This window comes from Caretta caretta, chromosome 9 (assembly GCF_965140235.1).
Source record: "Caretta caretta isolate rCarCar2 chromosome 9, rCarCar1.hap1, whole genome shotgun sequence".
Taxonomy (NCBI): domain Eukaryota; kingdom Metazoa; phylum Chordata; order Testudines; family Cheloniidae; genus Caretta; species Caretta caretta.
The window spans coordinates 77,333,681-77,352,033 of NC_134214.1; the positions used below are offsets into that span (position 1 = coordinate 77,333,681).

The 18,353-nt window shown below is 49.1% G+C and overlaps 1 protein-coding gene across 3 annotated transcripts; it reads right to left on the minus strand.

Moving 5' to 3' along the window:
- Window positions 1-1,844: 1,844 nt before the first annotated feature.
- LOC125642370 (diacylglycerol O-acyltransferase 2) lies at window positions 1,845-18,292 on the minus strand. Of its 3 annotated transcripts, XM_075132461.1 has the most exons (9): window positions 14,031-18,292; window positions 13,355-13,583; window positions 11,226-11,354; window positions 8,664-8,771; window positions 7,043-7,113; window positions 5,583-5,787; window positions 4,156-4,330; window positions 3,432-3,634; window positions 1,845-2,257 (listed from the first exon to the last, which is right to left on the minus strand). In XM_075132461.1, exons 2-9 carry the CDS (start codon window positions 13,392-13,394, stop codon window positions 2,103-2,105), a joined length of 1,086 nt encoding a protein of 361 aa, XP_074988562.1. In that variant the 5' UTR covers window positions 13,395-13,583; window positions 14,031-18,292; the 3' UTR covers window positions 1,845-2,102. The 3 variants fall into 3 exon arrangements, with proteins under 3 accessions (XP_074988562.1, XP_048719561.1, XP_048719562.1); XM_048863604.2 differs by having other exon boundaries at window positions 13,355-18,292; XM_048863605.2 differs by lacking the exon at window positions 5,583-5,787 and having other exon boundaries at window positions 8,654-8,771; window positions 13,355-18,292.
- Window positions 18,293-18,353: the final 61 nt, after the last annotated feature.

Genomic DNA, 18,353 nt, shown 5'->3' on the forward strand with positions numbered 1-18,353 from the left:
GCGTGTTTGAAAGCCCTTAGGAGTGTGTGCTCTACGCTTGTGCATGGAGGGGTATATGTATCTGTGTACATATACCTTCACATGTGTAAGGAGCAGTGTGTGTTTGTGCGCATGTCTGGGCATGGAGGGGGATGTCCAGGCACATGCATGGTTATGTTCTTGGCATGTATGTATGTATGTGTATGGACTACCGCATGGCACTTCCCCACCTGCAGAATTGCCTCCTTCTCACACAACGTGGTCCATGTCAGTATGATATTTATACAAATGTATTCAACACAGAATCATCGAGGTGAGCGATGGACAAGCCCCATTAGATTGCCCCATCCAGCCCTGGAGCCAAAGCAGGATTGGCCTCTACAGCACAGTCCAGACCTACTGTTTTGTCAGACCCAGCCTGAAATGCCCCATGTCCTGGGGCACCCACCCCTTCCCTTAGGAGACAACACTCAAGCTCAGTACATTTCAGTGACAGGAAGTTATCCCTGAGAGACAGTCTGCATTTTCTCATCATCAATTGCCTCCAAACCTCCTAGTTACACCTGCCTTTACTCATAACTAACCTCTTGCCCTCCCTAGGGGGACACACTTGTCAGAGGTTTGCAGACTTGGCCCACCCTGCTTTGTCACTCTAGGCTTTCCCTCCAGCTCCTGATAGTTTTTCTTGCTCCATTCTGATCCCCTTCCTAGGATCAATCTCTTTCTGGTCACACAGTGCCCAAAAATCACTGCAATCTCCCAGGTGTAGTGCCCCCAGGGACTCTGCTATTGCTCTTCTGGGACCTGGTGTCTCTCCACATAGAGCTCCAGGTGCACTGGCCTTTCTGGTTGCCAACTCACACAGACAGGGACAAGGAATTGTGGGGCTAGGACCCACGATCTAAGAAAGTGGTGGGTGGCACATACAGGGGCCATGGGGAAAGCAAAGGGATGGCCACAGCTAAGGCAGGGAACAAGATGTGTTGGGAAGGGGAGATTCAAAGGGAAAATCTTGCGCATGCTGGCTACGTCCTGGCCAGAGTTTCACCAAGCTTCCCATGAACCCCCTGACTGTCCATCCCTCCTCACTGTGGGAAGGGTAGCCCGGTCCCTGCCCTGATTCTAAGGCTGAGGCAAAGCTGCCCATGTTAACCACCACAGGGAGAACTCTCCAGCCTGGTGCAGGGATGACATGTCCCCTTGGGATAAACAGCCTGACATGCCTGCTTTCAAGCTACATGCTTAGCCAGCAAAATGGAGGTGGAAGGACAAACCCTCCCAGGAGGCTCCATTCTACATGGGCACTAGGGACAGACACAAGGCCACAAGGAGTTATAGCTGGCTAGCTTTCCTTAGGCAAGGAATTGAGTCAGCAGCCAGCTCCTCAGAGACCCTCAGTCTCAGGGCCCTGCCCCTTACAACACACCCTACATGGCACTGCAGGCCCCCCTGGTAACCCTGTTTTTCACATTCGTTTCAAACAAGGGCTTTCCCTCCATTTTTCTCCCCCTCTCCTCTTTTCCCCCATTCTATCCATCTCACCCTCCCTCCTTCTTAGTCGGAGCTGGAGCCCTAGGCAGAGTTTAGCCTGCAGGGTTGCATTCCTCTGTTCCATTAGCAGCAGCACAAAGCTACTATTCATCTCCATCCAGGAGAGCGGGGTCTGGGCAGAGGAGAAATTTCCCCACACACATTCCCCCATGTCTCTCTGCTCATGTGCACATTCCCCATCCCCTCCAAGCCCCAGCACCTGTCCTTCCTGTGCTCCTCCCTTCCCCTTCCCTGAGGGGGCTTTGGGAGCTGAGGAAGCCAACTCACTGCATTGCCCATGGGAGTGAGCAGAAAGCACACAGGAAACGCTGGGATACAACAAGCAGGGAGCTCCTTCCTTCCTTCATTCATCTTCTGGAGGGAACAGAAGCAGAGGCTGGGGCAGCAGCAAGGGGACAAGTGAGTAAGGCACCGGGGTAGAGGGCAAGCAGTAGTTGGGGTGCAGTGGAACAGTATGTCCCTGAGAGTCCCCATCCTGCCAGGTAAGCTGCCGTTCCCACCTCCAAGAGCAGGCAGCCCTTGAGAGTTAGGGCTTGGCTGCCCAAAGTCCCGGGGCTTCTCTCTGGCCTCATTCACAGGATCCTCAGCTCGTCTGCCTCCGACAGGCCATACTTGGCTTTGTGGTCATTGAAGAGTTTGAGCAGGGAGCGGATGTACATAGCATGGTACAGATCCACCGTCTCGTGACTCGGCTCCTTGATCCTGGGCACCGTCACAGGTTCTCCTACTGCCAGAGCCAGAAAGGGGGTGGGAGAGTGAATCCTAAGCACCTGGAATAAACCAGCTGGTGCAGCTGGGAGGACTCCCTGCCCCTCGTAATGAGCTGGGCCTTGGAATGCTAATGCCAAACTTTCTTCCTAGTGAACTGTTACATATGGGCAGTAGTACCACAGAGACACCAAGAGTGCCTGGCCACAGGCAAAGAGGGAGGGAAGAGAACACACTGTGCCCTGGGACAGCACCCTCCCACTGCAGGTTCACAAGCCCCTGGGCCCACTCTTCCCATTGCTGGATTTCACCCCTCACATCATGATGAGTTTTTGGCTTCCACACCTGCCACAAACTCAATGGCAAGTGGAACCCTCTTTGTCAGCTTAGACTAAGGGTTCTCAGGATAAATTTTTGGTGGTTTCAGAGTGTGGCCACCAAATCTTGCTCGTGGTGGCTCTCAAATTTTTTCCTAAAATACTTAATTAGCTTTAGGAAAAACAAATAAATATGGAAATATACAAGTTCAAATCATTGTAATTTATTTATTGCTAGCTAATAAGTCTGTTGTTAAAAGTGATATTAAAAAACATATAAATATCACTTTTCACAGCATACTTACTCAGCCCCGACAAACCTGGGGACAAATTAAGCCGGGGCTGAGTAAGTAAGTTGGGGGAGCCAGCAGGAGCCAGGGGTGATTGGGGTGGGGATGCCAGGGGAGACAGAACCCGATGCCTCGTAGCCAGAGCCAGAGCGCCATGCCCAGAGCCTGAGGTCTTCGGGCTCCAGCCCTGGGCTCCCGCTGTGCGGCCAAAGACCAATGGCCAGAGCCTGCCGCCCCACCACCCTAGGGGTGAAGCCCAAAGCCTGAGCCTCACTACCCCTGGAAAGGTGGGGAACTCACCAGCTGCCTCCTCCTCCTGCGCTGTGTCCCAGCTGTCTCCAGAGGAGGCAGGGCTCGACCTCTGCTTCCAGTCAACACCAAGGTGGTGCATCCAGGAGCAACAGGGAGGGGGAGGGGCCACTGCTGCCCTCTCTCCCCCAAATCACAGTCCAGGAGGCTGTGACCACTAGAAAAGCCGCTGGTGGCCGCATTTGAGAAATGCTGGCTGAGACAACCAGGACTCAACCCCCAGTGACAGGGCTTTTGGGCAGCTAAAGCCACAGGAGAAGAGTAAGGGGATACTTACTGACAGTGGTGATAGGCTTCGGGTAGGGCAGGAAGCCTCGGGAATGGATAGAGGTTAAACCCCGTCCGTAGAAGACACAGGGAGCAAAGCCCACCAGCTTCTGGAACCTCTTCTGAATGCCCCTCATCCAGCTGCCCTCTTCAAAAACCACCTGCCGGAAGAGGTCATTCTCACCAAAGGAGAAGGCAGGAACCAGGTGTGCCCTGGGGGAGAAAGCATTGTAACATGAGTGCCCTTGCAGCCAGCACCCCCCCACCCAGGGTAGCACTCACTACCAGGGGTGAAGAACAATTTGTCTAGTGGGGGTGCTGAGCGCCACTGAACCAAATTGTAAACCCTGAATATAATGGAACCCACTTCAACCCAGGGGGTGTGGCCGCGACCCCAGGACCACTAGTTCCAGCATCTATGCTCGCTACTGCACTTCAGCACCATGGGGCCCGGCTACAAACTTGCTCATATAGAACCAGCCTCCCTTGGGAGCCACAGTAAGTAGCAGCTGAGACCCACTCACTATCCTATCTCCTGGGTCCTACTGAAAGGTAGGCCAGGGATGGGTTGCCTGGGGCAATCCCAAGCAGGGAAGAGGTGCCAGGCCCTGTTTCCCGGTCATGTGGCTGGCTTGGCAGGTCCTGGGGGGTGGCTGGCCCCAGGCCAGTTTCCTGGAGGTGCTACCAGAGGAGCTGGAGGTCTCTCCAGACAGCGTCTGGTTGACAATACTCACCCATGCTGCAGCGCCATCCGAACAAAGCCTTTGCGGTTTTTGAGGATTAATGTTGTGATTCCTGGCTGGCAAGACAGTGACTCGGCTGCACCTCCAATCACGACGGCCACAGCGTTGCCACTGCCATTCTGAGAGAGCAGGTACCCTATTGCCTGACGTGTCACAGGGCACAGGCCTAAAGAGCAGAGCACCAAGGGGGCGTGAGGAGAACTGCAATGGAAACCAGCTCTTGCCCCACCTGACTGAGAACCCCTTGACTCACCAGCTGACTTGGGGGACAGACCCCTGGCCCCAGTCTCGGAATGAGTTCAGGGGGCTTGGAAACCTGCCTACAGTTAGGATTTGAGGAGAACATCCCAACAAGTGAGGGCAGGTGGATGATCAGGTGCCCATCACTCAGGCATGCAAAAGGCGTGGGGAAGCTATTCTCTTTCCTTCCTCCCAGCAGAGTTAGGAGCACTGAGCCCTGCCCAGAGCCATGTGCTGTAGGCAGATCTATGCCCCTGCCCAGGAGCCCAAAACGTGGAATAAGGGCGACACCTTGTGTCCACACAGGAGCCATGGGGTCTCTTGCTCTGGAGGATGCAATAGGCTAAGGGGATCAGCAGAACTGAGGCCAAAATCGGACAAGCACTGGGCTACACATGGCTTCTGAATGCCCACGTTAGCCAGCAGCCCGGGGAGGCAGCAGGAAGTAGCAGCTGTGCCAGACAGAATATAGTTTCCCAGGGGATGCCGTTATGGTGCCATTTTCAGTGACTGAGCCTGGGAACTGGCACTCAGGGAGGGGAGGACAGAGCAGGGCAAACTTCACGTCTGGGCTCCATGAAAAATGACAGCTGCTCAGGTCTTTGAGCTTTCTCAGGGGATGGTGCAAGGAACAATCCCTAGGGAAAACCTATGTAGCCTACGAAAAACTTGAGCTCTGAGGCGTTCCCCCATCTTTCCTTCTCTAGGGCCTGGCTGCAGCATGGAATTCCATCACTCAACCCAGACTGAGGAACAGGGGCAGAGCAGGAGGGGGCAGGCTGGAGTAGCGCTGGGTGTGGGGCAGGATGGAAGAGCAGTAGCAGAGCATTGCGGGAGAACCTCAGCGAGCCGCTGACAGCACTAAGCCTGGCCAAGGTAGCAATGTCAAGCTGACATTTTGGCAAGTACTAAAATTTGCTTTAGTCTTGGGAAAAAAAGAACAGAAGCACATGAGAATAGAATGGTGTTGCCAGCAGCGGATTCAGTATCCAGAGGGTTTGAAAGGGGCTTTGGCCAGACGCTGTAGAGGGAAGGGACTCAGATGATCATTGATGGAAAGAAGAAGAGAGGAGCTGGCTGTTTTCCAGATCTCCTACATCTCTTGTACTAGCCACATCTGCAACACTTCTGGTGTGATTTTTGGACCTTTATGAGGGACACTCCCTGAGCATGCTCACCCCCACTCATCAGGTACTCCCTGAAGACAGGTAGCCGAAAGTTGCCAGCCAGTGTGGCCAGGAAGGGTCTGATGCCGGGGAACTTCTCAGAGAAGCCAGTGGACTCAGTGATGAAGTTGCAGAAGGCCCCAACGCAGAGGATCCCATGGGGGTGTGCACCAATTATATAATTGTGACTGGGGAGGAGGCTGTGAGTCTTTACCAACTAGAGGGAGAAGATGCATAATCAATGGAGAGGGCAGGGACTGGTGGGGGAAGAGGGAAGGAGGATCCTAGTTGGGTCACAGGTCTCTATGCGTGACTGCAGGTAGACACTGCTGGATAAATACCCGCATGGCAATCCCCACCTGGTACACACACTCATCCACAAACAGATGGACAAATCAGCACATAAGAACATAAGAGCTGCCATACTGGGTCAGACCAAAGGTCCATCCAGCCCAGTATCCTGTCTTCCAACAGTGGCCAATGCCAGGTACCCCAGAGGGAATGAACAGAACAGGTAATCATCAATCGATCCATCCCCTGTTGCCCATTCCCAGCGTCTGGCAAACAGAGGCTAGGGACACCATCCCTGCCCATCCTGACTAACAGCTATTGATGGACCTATCCTCTGTGAATTTATCTAGTTCTTTTTTGAACCCTGTTATAATCTTGGCCTTCACAACATCCCCAGGCAAGGAGTTCCACAGGTTGACTGAGCATAGTGTGAAAAAATACTTTGTTTGTTTTAAACCTGCTGCCTATTAATTTCATTTGGTGACCCCTAGTTCTTGTGTTATGGGAAGGAGTAAACAACACTGCCTTATTTACTCTCTCTACACCAGCCATGATTTTATAGACCTCTATCATATCCCCCCTTAGTCATCTCTTTTCCAAGCTGAAAAGTCCATCTTATTAATCTCTCCTCACATGGCAGCCTTTTCTTTCATTCCTGAGCTGAGCTGTGCTCAGTAGTTTACTCCCTCACCCAAAATAAATACATGTGCTGAACAGCTATTGAATTGCTGAATTTTGTGGGGCCCGGGATTTGATTTGGGCAGAAGCATCTGCACCAGATGTGATCCTAAGGATTCTGTGAAGAGTAAGGTGGCTGTTGTCTCAAATGTCCACTAGGGGAGCAGCAGCAGGTCACATTAATTCAACCATCAATTTTTAAAACAAATTTCTATTGGCTTTACTGGGAGCTCCATGCAGGGTCTGGCCTGGCATATACAGAAAAATGCATGTGCAATTTCAGGGGCAGGTGGACGTACTGGGCACCCATGAAGCTGCCAGCAGCCAGGTTGCAGGATGGGCGTATTTATACAGAGAGACATGAGAGATCTATTCAGGCAAGGGGCCCAACAGAGATGCCTGAGGGACTTAAGAGCTTGTCCAGAGGTTTGCAGGAAGTTGAAATTCTACAGTACAGCACTCAGCACATACTGTATGGATAGCAAGGGCCTGGCACGACTTACCTGAATAGGGAAGTAATCTCGGAAATGCTTCCAGACAGGCCAGTTTCGCACCCATGCTGACCTCCTCCCACCTGCAAACCACACAAGAGCGAGTAGGCATGGGGGCAAGGAGCTCACACAGACACTGAGGACAGACTCCACTCTCATTGGGAATTTGGTCAGTTCCTCTTCCTTTTAGCTCTTGCCTCCCAGCAGACCAGAGCTAGTCAGAACATTGGTGACTACATGATTTTTTTGCTGTAACAGTTTGCAGAGATGTGCAGTTTTAGTTGGAAAGATGGGGGGAGGGAGGAGAAATTGTACTGGGTAGCCTGATGGCCAGGGCACTGCCCTGGGATGTGGGAGACCCAGGCTCAAGACCCTGCTCTGTCTGATTCAGAGTGATCTGGGATGAAAAACTGTGCTCTGAATCAGACACAGAGCAAGGATTAGAACCTGGGTCTCCCACACCGCAGGCCAGCGCCTTATTCACTAGGATGGACACGTGTGTTCTGATGTGAAAAGAGACATTTCGGCACAATTCAGTTTTAGACCAGTTGTCCAAAAGATCGTTTTATTGCAGCGTGGAACAAAACAGCTTTTGAAACCTTGGAAGTTCCCATGAAAAGCCAGCTCTAGGACGATCCTCTCACAGGGCCAGTATCTCCTGGGTATGTTATGGGCTGCTGCCCTCTAGTGTCTTACAGCAGGCTTGTTCCTTTGCAGAAGTTCCCACTACTAACTGGCTTTCCCCTCTGATATTTTGCAAAAATAGCTGTGCCACAATGACAAGGGACCACCACAAACTGCTGCAACTTTGGAACGCAGTCCCCAAGGAGACCTCACACAGCAACCACCCATCACAGCCATGCTGGGGATTGCTGGAAAGATTGACTCTTTTGGAGAATCCCTGCACCTCTGTAGTTTGTCTTTGTCACTAGGCCAGAGAAATGAAGAGGAAAATGGGATGCTGGCTCTTCTGGGAATCTTACCTTCTCGGGCTGCTTATGCCCCAGCTGATGTAATGATTCTCTGTGCATATTTGTGCCCTACTAGAAGGGATCACAACTGCCCGGAACTATGTCATAGGTCCTGTATTGCTAACAGATAAAAGAGGGTCTCCTTAATCTCAGATGGCAGGAGTCTGTGCTTCTGGACTATCCCTGCTGCTGCTGTAAAAGTTGCTAGGTGTTACAATACAGAGAAACAGAATGAAATTAAACCGCGTTCTGGCCTGGGTGCTGTCAGAGTCACATTTTAACCACCCATGACACTGAGCAGATGTTGTGGAAGGGCCAGCCACTAAAGATCATTAAATAAGCAGGCAAATCTTGGAAGAGGAGAAGGAAAAAAAGGCAAAGAGCACACAAAGATCTTTGCACAATCCGCTGTAAACTTTACGGTTTACTCCCTGTGTGTGTCTCTGGACCTATTTCCCTTGTTCATGGGGAAATGCCTTTAGTGTGAGTGTGATTTAGAAAATACCTGGGCCTGGAGACCTACATATACAGATCATACTCTCAGAGACAAGGACACACATGCAAGGGGTTGGACAGACATCTGAATCCTCCAGCAAGTCTGTCTCCCCTCTGCGCTCCTATGCATACATATACGCAGTAAATTAGGCTGTACCTTCCCATACCTTGCTCCGGTGCGTCCCAGTCAAAGATTACCCAGGCAAGATATAGAGCAGAAACTGGCCAGAAGCTGGTGAAAACCAAATAGATGAGGAGAAACAGGAAGACGATTCCTGAGGGTATCAAGCAAGAGGTTAGCTCACCTGTCCCTGTGTGGAAATATGCCCATCAGTTCCTGGTCTCTAGGGATTGAGTTTTCACAGCAGCACCCCATAATGCTCCAATTCTAATGTGTGATGAGATGAGTGCCCACACTGAATACCATCCTCTTTGGGCCAATTCAAAACTGGGCAGACCTTCCCACCCACCCCAGAAAATATCTGATTCCCAGCACTTGGCCGTAGGCCAAAATGCCTGCTTATTTGCTGTGTGTTCTGACTGGCTGTGTTTCAGCACTGACCAACCAATCCAGATCCATTAAGCCTCCATGCTGAATCTGTAAGGGCAGAACAACAGCCAGACTGGCTTTGCTGCACTAGCAAAATTTGGGGCCCTAATTCATTAGCTGTGGTGCTCCCTGGAAAGAGGCTGTGTTGTAGACAAGATTCAGGCCTTTTTACCATGGCCATCTTTAACCGTACAGCCTGCCTAGGCAGCACAGTAGTAAAACCTCAAGAGCCTGGTCTATGCTGAAGCCACTCTGATGGAGAACTACAGGCTCCAATTTTCCTAATATAGGTACAGCCTGCTACATCTGGCCAAACAGCTTCAGATATGAGAAAAGAAAAGGAGTACTTGTAGCACCTTAGAGACTAACAAATTTATTTGAGCCTAAGCTTTCGTGAGCTACAGCTCACTTCAGTGGATGCATTCAGTGGAAAATACAGTGGGGAGATTTATATACATAGAGAACATGAAACAATGGGTGTTACCATCCAGACTGTAACAAGAGTGATCAGGTAAGGTGAGCTACTCTTGCTGTATTTTCCCCTGCATGCATCCGACGAAGTGAGCTGTAGCTCACGAAAGCTTAGGCTCAAATAAATTTGTTAGTCTCTAAGGTGCTACAAGTACTCCTTTTCTTTTTGCGGATACAGACTAACATGGCTGCTACTCTGAAACCTGTCAGATATGAGAAAGCCTGCTGACTCCGAGCCCCTCTGACCCCCCCACGTATACAGTGTACTCAAACGACAGCCCACTTCCAGCACATGGAGCAGCCGGGGAAAGATCATGAGAGGCTTTGACTGCAGTAACCACACGTGCTGGGACTGTGCCTTGTTTTGCTCTACTGTGCCACATGCAGAACCACCAGAGGTCTCAAAATGCAGCCTAGCTACCACTGAGTCTAATGGTGGAAAGCTAATCCCATATTTGTAGAGCTCATTCAGGTGTATATTATAATAATTTCTATTGCAGTAGCACCTCGGGGCCCCAATGTGCAAGGCACTGTACAAACAGACCAAAAAGATGGTCCCTGCCCCCAGCAGTTTACAGCTTAGGACTTTAGATAACAATGTCACAAGTCTCTTTTGTCTCAACAACAAATTCAGTCTCCTGAAAAGCTGAAGTCATTTACCACTAACCCTCCATTCACTTTTAAATCGATTGTTCTGTAACAAGCACTAACTTGATCTGATTTGCAAGTCACAGTCCCAAAACAGAATTCCGCAGAATAGAATAATTAAGCTAACAGGAAGTCTCCTGTCACAGAGTGCAGCTGGGGGTGTATCTGTAAGCGAGCCAAGGCGCCTCCCATCCCCTTTGTAAGTGGGAGGCAAGTTGGAGGATCTGAATTCCTGCTTGGGATTCTGAGCTATTTCAACTGTGGCTGTGCTCGGAGGCCCCAGTCAGGATCATGACCTTGTCCTGCTAAGCACTGTACAAAACATATACGGAGACAGTCTCTGCCCCCCCTCCCGCCCCCACCTGCAATCCACAATCTAAGCTTTTTCTGAGGGGCGGGTGCACAGCAGGAGAGGGTAAACATTCTGGGCCTTTGTTTTCAGAGGTGCCTCAGCACCCCATATTAACTCGCATTTTGGGTGCTCAGCAGTTTTAAAAAAAAAAGCAGGCCCTTTGTGTCCCTCAACCCCTGAGAAGTTGGAGTGGTGCCAGGCCTAATTTGAATGCAGCTAACCCACACCTATACAGGGGCCTTTACCCCAAAGCACATTGTCCTTCAGCAAGCTCTAAACACAGCTCCAGAAGGTGAGGAGAAAAGCAGACAGCCCAAGGGGGCACACCACGTTGCACAGCCATGAGGAGAAAGAGACGTTGGCTCAGGATCATAGACCTCTGCTCTTACGAAAAGTGTCATGGGGTATTTTTCTGAGGTCTCATCTGAAAATCCTTCTCCCACTGACCAGCAAAGATCTCTTGCACCCCTCCTTTCCCTGGGGAAAGCTACTGTTCTGGCTCCAGGGAGCCTAGTCATTCCCTCGGGCCTTAGTGCTAGATTTTCCGATGTCCTGAATTTTTGTGAAATTATCAACCATGGTGCTAGGGATAGAGACTAACAAATCATATGGACCCCAACGCAGAATCTCAACAACCCCACAGCAGAATCCGATTGGTGAGAGAGATGGAGAATGGAGCGCCCTCTCCTGCCAGCTGGGTCTACTCACCCATCAACAAGAAGCTGAGGATCCACTGCAGGACTGAGAGGAGCTGGATCCATGTTCGGAACTCCCGCTGCGAGGGCCAGGGCACGGTGAGCAAAGTATGCAGGGCGGCCTGAACGCTGGCACGGCTCCCTGCAAAACACACACACACACACACACATTTGGTTTGTACGTGTGATCGATCGCTTCCTGAGCCTGCTACTGGTCATGCTGCACTCACCTGCTGAGCCTCTTCTTTCCCTCCCCCCAAAACACACAGCACTCAAAAGCACGCACAATCCCATGCACACCTACACCTTCACATGCATGCACATACACGCACACATAGTCCCCCTATCACATGCATTGACAGACAGATGCACAAACCACTCCACGCACCAACACATATCTTCACCCCACTCTCCATACATGTGCACCTGCAGGCCCTCAAACACACACACCGAGCCCATCCCTCAGTGGCTGTCTCCAGTAATCCAGGCTGACAACAGGTGAGGAAGATGAATGTGAAGCTCAGAGCAAAGAGACAAGCAGGTGGGAGAGAGGGCAAGGCCCAGCGGGGCTCGTGTGCTGAGATGGGGATGAGGGACGAACACTGCTAGGTGAATGAAGCCCACCCTAGGCCACTCCAAGCTCCTGAGGGGAATGGAACCTCCTCCAGAGTCTGGGGAGGTGGCTCCCTGGGCTTGTTCAGCCTCATGGGGAAGGAGTTTGACAAAACATTCAAGTTTCAAAGCTGCCCAGACTCCCAGGGAAGGCAGATTCTGCCCCAGGTTGGGGTCACTCTGCTGCATCCAAGGCAGCAGCCATCCTTTCTACAGATGTGTGCTGGGGAAGCCTGAGCTAGGAACTATGGGAAGTGGGGGGCAAGTATGCACCCAGCTAAAGCGTCCCAGCAGGAAGGAGTGTCTGAACTAGTGAAAAACGAGTCTTGATGTGCAAGGCTCACTGTTCTGTCCTGCAATGACTGATAAAGGGGCCTCGCCCCTGCCCCCGGCCTTGATTCCTGAAAGAGGGAGTTCAACAACACTAACTTGCTTCACTTCTCCTCCCCCCAGCTAACCTTGGTGAACTATTAACTCCCTCTTATGTTTCAGCAAACACAATGAGGGGCTTTCGATCCCTCCTCCCTTCTGAACTGGAGTCGGACTCCAAATTCCATGTGCACATCCATCCTCTCCTTGCCACGGAAGGGCTCAGTGCTTGAGAGAGAAATTTGGGCTGAGCTGCGAGAGCCTCCATGTGCCAAATGGCCTGTCCCACCAAGGCCTGACTACAAGGCAACTGGCTCACAGGGCACTCAAAAGAGTTGCACAGAGCCACAGCTGGCCTTTCCGTGGCTGGGAAAATAACTTTGGGAGGTGCTCTAATTTTAAGAGCCCCCTAAGACATGTATCTACATAGCTAGAAAAGAGAGCCCCCGGCATACATTGCTGTGCAGGATCAGAGGAATGCCAGGAACAGGAGGTCACAGAAAAGCCACCAAATCCAGATGTGTGTCTGACTCACCCAGCTTTGGGGTTCATCCCCTCCAGAGGCAAATCCAGATCATGGACAGGGCAGTGGAAATTAAATGAATGCAGGAGCTCTCATTGGGTTTGAGTGCATTTGTTTTCTTCCCCTGAGCAGTTTACCAAGTTCTACCAAATCCATCACTCATCCCTGATACATGCCAGACAGATACACCAGCTCCCAGAAATCTCATACCACCCAGTTCTGCCCTTTAGTTGACAGAGGGCCAAATCCAACACACTTTACTCAGATTTACTTAGCTCTCACTCCTGTTAAAATCTGTGGGAATCTTTCCTGAGTAAGAGTTGCTAGATGCTTTCCTTTGATTTCGACTACTGCTAATTCAGAGATCTCAGGCAGGGAGAATTTGCCACCCTTTGCAGCCCCCTATTTTGGTGAACTACCTGATGCTCCTTTGCATTGTCAACTTCAGAGAATCATTCCTGCAGAGTAATTTGGGAGATTGAGCCCTGCTGCTGTTACACAATGTTTATAAAAAACCTTTCCCCTTTTATAAAGCAGCCTAAAACAAATGTATAACAACAAATACTAATCAATTGACTAGAAACTGGCAAGTCTAGAGCATTATAAATAACTTCAAATACGCTTTGCGATTTTCTTACCACTACGATTTTGGGAATAGGCTGCAATAATTGTTTTCATGTTGGTGACAAGTTCTTTTCCGGACTTTGGATCCGCAGGTTAAAAGGCAGGTTTGCAAATCTGAACCTGTGAAACTGACTGTGTGTCCAACTGCTTTGAAGCTCCACTGTCTGGCCCAAGGTAAACTGCCCGCCCCAGAGGGGTGGTGGACAAACCCTGCCCTTCATTTGAAAAAGCAAGAAGAAAACCCTGTGGTATTAAGAAAAAAAAAAAAAAGGAGTTAGCAGAAGGTCCCAGGAGGCTGTTTCCATAAAGGATCCTGAACCCTTCACCCGCTTACACAAATGTACACAATGCTGGATATTTTCATCAGAAGACACTTGCCTAAGTCTGTCTTCCCCCCTGCATGGAATGGTACTTTCCTGGGCATGTCACAAACTACTGCCCAGGCGTTAGTGCTGGGATTCTAATTAAAGGCAAGTTGAAAATAAGAAAAAGTCAAACTCAAATCACCATATGTTACAGAAATGTAGCATTTGCCTCACTGGCTCAGACCATTAAACCCAATAGCCAATACCCAGTATATTCAAGAAGGCATAACTGCCTCACTCCCTTCTCCTACAATGCACCTGGCAAATTGACCAAGGCTTCACAGGTGAAAAGGATCCTTCCTGCTCACTGTAGCAGAGATTATACCTTGTAGAAGATCTGATTCCTTGTCCGAGGCATCCGTGAGACTCTGAATGCTTTTCCTGTCACCCATCTCTGCCAAGGCTTACTGGAAACCACACCAGAATCACAGAATCAGAAAGACGACAGAAGCTGAAGCCAGAATCAGAATTTTGGGCTGTGGTATCCTAGGATTGATCCAACTCCCGTTGAAATCAACAGGAATCTTTCTACGGTCTTCTGGGTGCTGGAGTGGATTCCTAGATATTGTATATAGTTATTGAAGGAGGTTCCAGGCAACGCTATGTTAAGTGCTACAGAGTTGGGGCAGGATGTTCTGGGTCAGGCACTGCATGAGGTTGCCACTGGATGTTCTGGCTCTCCGCTGTGCTCTGCTAGGTATTCACCTATTGCTGGTTCAAACTGTTTAGGTGATCTGAGTACCTAGCTGGACACTTATTTTTCCTCTTCTGCCTTACACTTTTCCACAGTTTTCACAGGTGCAGCACTGATCACATTGACAACAGCAGCATGGAGGAAGTTGCAGGTATGTAGAACTCTCCCTCCTAAAAAATCTGCTTTTGTAAATTAGAGTGAATTTCAGTACCCAGTCCTGAAGAAGAGAAGTTTCATGTTTGTTGTTTAAAAAGGGCAAAATGTCTTCTAAACTGGCAAATTCTAACTTCAGAAGACTGGATGCCACTTTAACCATTACTGCTGCTAAAAGCTACATTCACCAATAGAAACAGAAAATATTTCTGTCATTCCCAAGCACTGATAAAAATACAAGCCTTTGCACATGAACACCTACTGCCAAAAGAGGCAGCTCTAGCACCAAACCCACAGCTCCTGTGAGAAGTTATATTTGGGTTTAAAAAAAACGGAAAAGAGAGTAATTAAGGAGGAATTTTAGACTGTTGTGTGAAAGGTAGTTGAGAGAAACTTGACAAACCAAGGAGAGAGTATGCATGCTGTACATTTGCTACTGATTGCTTGGAATTTGTATCTATAGTTCTGAAGAAAGCTAGCACTAGGTTACTTTTTACCCTCTGTTTGCTACAGGCTAGTTTGGATTTGAGAGTCTGTAAGACTTCTAGATTTTTATAGGTCACTAGTGTATATTCACTACAGACTGATTGGTCTCCACCTCTAAATACAAGAGGTTAGCCTCACAGCTATTGCAGCCTGGTGCTTCCCTTGGACTAGGTTGTACATACAGATGAACCTCCAGCTAAGACTGGCTCCTAGCACGGCTCTCGAGAAGTTGGGAAAAGGTATTACATTTTGATTCTCTTCTCAAAATTACATCTAATCTGGTAATTATAGATGAGATTTAACAAATTGGCATCTTCCACCAAGTCAACACCATGCATTGTGAAGATTTAAACTTGTTTTTTCATTGCACATGCTAGGCTGCTCTACCCTAAACAACTGGGTCAGAGTTTTGTGTTCTAGTTTGAGAGTCAGTCAAAAAGAACACTTACTTACCTTACAGTAACTGTGGTTCTTTGAGAAGTTTTGCCTATATGGCTCCTTCTCTTGATGCAAATGCTCCCCTTACATGTGAGATCAGGTTCTTTTGGCCAGCAGCAGCCACTGGGGCAACTCCTGGGCCTTGGATGCCCTTATCCCACACTGAGGGCATAAAGAGTGAAGCTTGCCCAACACCCCTCAGCTCCTTTGCCAATACAGGATAGAAGTGTAGCACTCCTTAGCAGCAGCAAAAATGGTTGTGGAATCCATGTGGACAACCCATGCTGAAGAACCACCATTGCTGTAAGGAAAGTAACTGTTCTCTCCAAGTATGTGTCCACATGGAGCCCACTCTTGTCCTTTGCAGGCTCTAACAATCCCTTGTTAATAGACATAATGAATCTATCAGGTATAGAAGGGTGCAGAATATCTAGCAGCTTGTGTGACTTCTCTTCCAGGGGCACGTTAAGGGTCTTGGCCATACATTTCAGGTCTTGGATTGCGTTGAAGTCATGCACTGGACAAGACATAGAGCAGTGGTTTTCAACCAGTGGTCCGTTGACCCCTGGGGGAGGTTCACAGACTATGTCTAAGATTTCCAAAGGTGTCCGCACCTCCATTCAAACTTTTGTGGGGGTCCGTAAATGAAAAAAGGTTGAAAACCACTGGCATAGAGAGATTGACTGCTTCATCAAAATTGCCACTAGGATCAATTGTTTCTCCTGTCTCTCTAGGAGCTATGGTTGCACTAACTGACCTCGTTGGGAAGATCTACACTGCCTCTTAGGATAAGAGGATTTAACCCTAAAAGAGGGTAAAAGGATGTTGGCTTGCAGTGATGTGGCTGCCTACCCCAGGGCCATGACTCAAGCATATGGATATTGGACTGATGGACACAGAGGAAGGTGCCAGGAACTTGCTCCCTGTGAGATCCATGCCATCTCCTGTTTTAAGAGCAGTCTCAGCTCCACACTGGAAAGTCAGGGAAAGACCCAATAGAGGGGATGGGAGATGAGCAGGAGATAAGACTCTACTGTGTCCTGACGGGGAAGATGGTGAGGCTACCCTTTCTGGTGTACTCTGGGACACTCCAGCATCCCTTCTGCCTAGGGTAGGGGAAGTAGATAGTTTCAGTGTCTCAACTGATGTATGTACCTTAGTTTCAGTGACCAAAGGCCTAATTAGTACCGATAACATGGGTACAACCCCTTTTTTCTAAACCCAACTAAAATAACACTAACTACAATAGAGCCACAGAGAAGCAAACACTGCAAGGCTTCCATCTTCCTGCAGCAAGAAAGAATTAAGGAACAATTGGGCTTCCTCCATCCTTTATGCCCTGGTGCTGGAGGACACCTAGAGTGCAGACACAGCCCCAACAAACACTGCTGACCAAAAGAATTTCATTGTGTGCATGGGCCACATGCTTGAAGCAGCAGAGACTCCAAGACACAGATGTGCAACTCTGGCAAACTGGGTTTGTCCATGCACAGGGTTACTTTCTCATTAAAATTAGTTCTCAGGAGCCCATTCTGAGTTTTTAGGTCAGCCAAAACAGTACAGAGCCTCCTGTATTGCAGCACTGACCACATTGACAACAGCAGCATGGAGGAAGTTGCAGGTATGCACAATCTCCCCTCCTAAAAAATCTGCTTTTGTAAATTAGAGTGAATTTCAGAACCCAGTACTGAGCCTCTCTCTACCCAGGACTCTGCCAAGCAGGACCAGAACTCTAGCTACTTTTGGTACCAACTACTAGATATAAAGAATGAGCGCTAAGCCTTTCTAAAAACCAGACTTCATTCCCAAAAAGATAAACAGAGACAGAAGATTAACTGGGCTGTCGGTGGAAATTCCAAGATGAACCTCGGAAATCAGAAGTGGCAAATATCTAATGGCCTGCTCTGTACCCCAGACTGATCATGTTCCCAAACAAGAAGTTTAGCCAACATTGTTAAGTCAAACAGTTGTAACAAGGCTTTCATTAGCAGAACAATTATAGAGCAGGTTCAGAAACCATTACTGATCCCTGACAAACATGCAAGGGGAGGGGGCAGTATAGTGCAGAGCTGCTGGCAAGCAATTTCTCTTTTTAGATTCTCTACCCAGTAAAGCCACTATTGCAGTTGCAACTCTATGCCAAATGTGACACAGCAGTTCTGTTACCTAGCCTATCCCCTCTTCCCAGCCAATACAGGATTATTATTCCCTACAGCTTCCCTCCCCCCCACATTAAGTATTCCATCTAAACTAGCTTTAAACAATCCAAACAAGGAGGCCTCCACCACACAGCTTGTCTTGATGAACTGTCTAGAATTTCCCTTTAATATCACCTCATTTCTTAGTTCTGGTAGCCCCGTAAATAGTTCTGGTCTCTCCTTGATATTTACCTTTATTTCAGTTATTGGTCAGAAGTGGGTCACAAGACACAAGCAGCTCTTTTGTATTCTCTAGAGAAGTGTTATAGCCACACAAAGTCTCCATTTTAAATTTAAATGGAGACTGCGGCAGTGCTGGAGGCTGAAATCCCTACTATGGCAGTTGTATTGAGTCTATTACCATCATTTAAAGCCAGTGTCCTTGAGACATCTTGCCTGTATTACACAGAAAGACAGCATTTCTGTTAGCCACCTGGGGAAGAATAAAGATGTTGGACACTGGAAGCAGTGCCATCACCTGCTGGCTGCACAGGAGGCCCTCTTTGTAACTATAGCCCTTCACAAAAGATGAATCATATGTTTGTGAACTCCCGCTTCAGAGCCTCAACTGATCACTTGCCCCTACAAATTGTTGTCTAAACTCTCACTTCCCATACTGTCCACCTGTCCGCCACTGTCCAGGGCCCTGGAAGGGCACACCAGCATGATAAAGAAACAC

What these genes read in the sequence shown, in the direction of transcription:
- LOC125642370 (XM_075132461.1), bottom strand. Translation starts at nt 13,394, where the DNA reads ATGAAAACAATTATTGCAGCCTATTCCCAAAATCGTAGTG. An exon ending in CTATTCCCAAAATCGTAGTG is followed by an intron (nt 11,355 to 13,354) that starts GTAAGAAAATCG and finishes TGTGTTTTGCAG; the next exon opens with GGAGCCGTGCCAGCGTTCAG. An exon ending in GGAGTACCTGATGAGTGGGG is followed by an intron (nt 4,331 to 5,582) that starts GTGAGCATGCTC and finishes TCTGCTCTTTAG; the next exon opens with GCCTGTGCCCTGTGACACGT.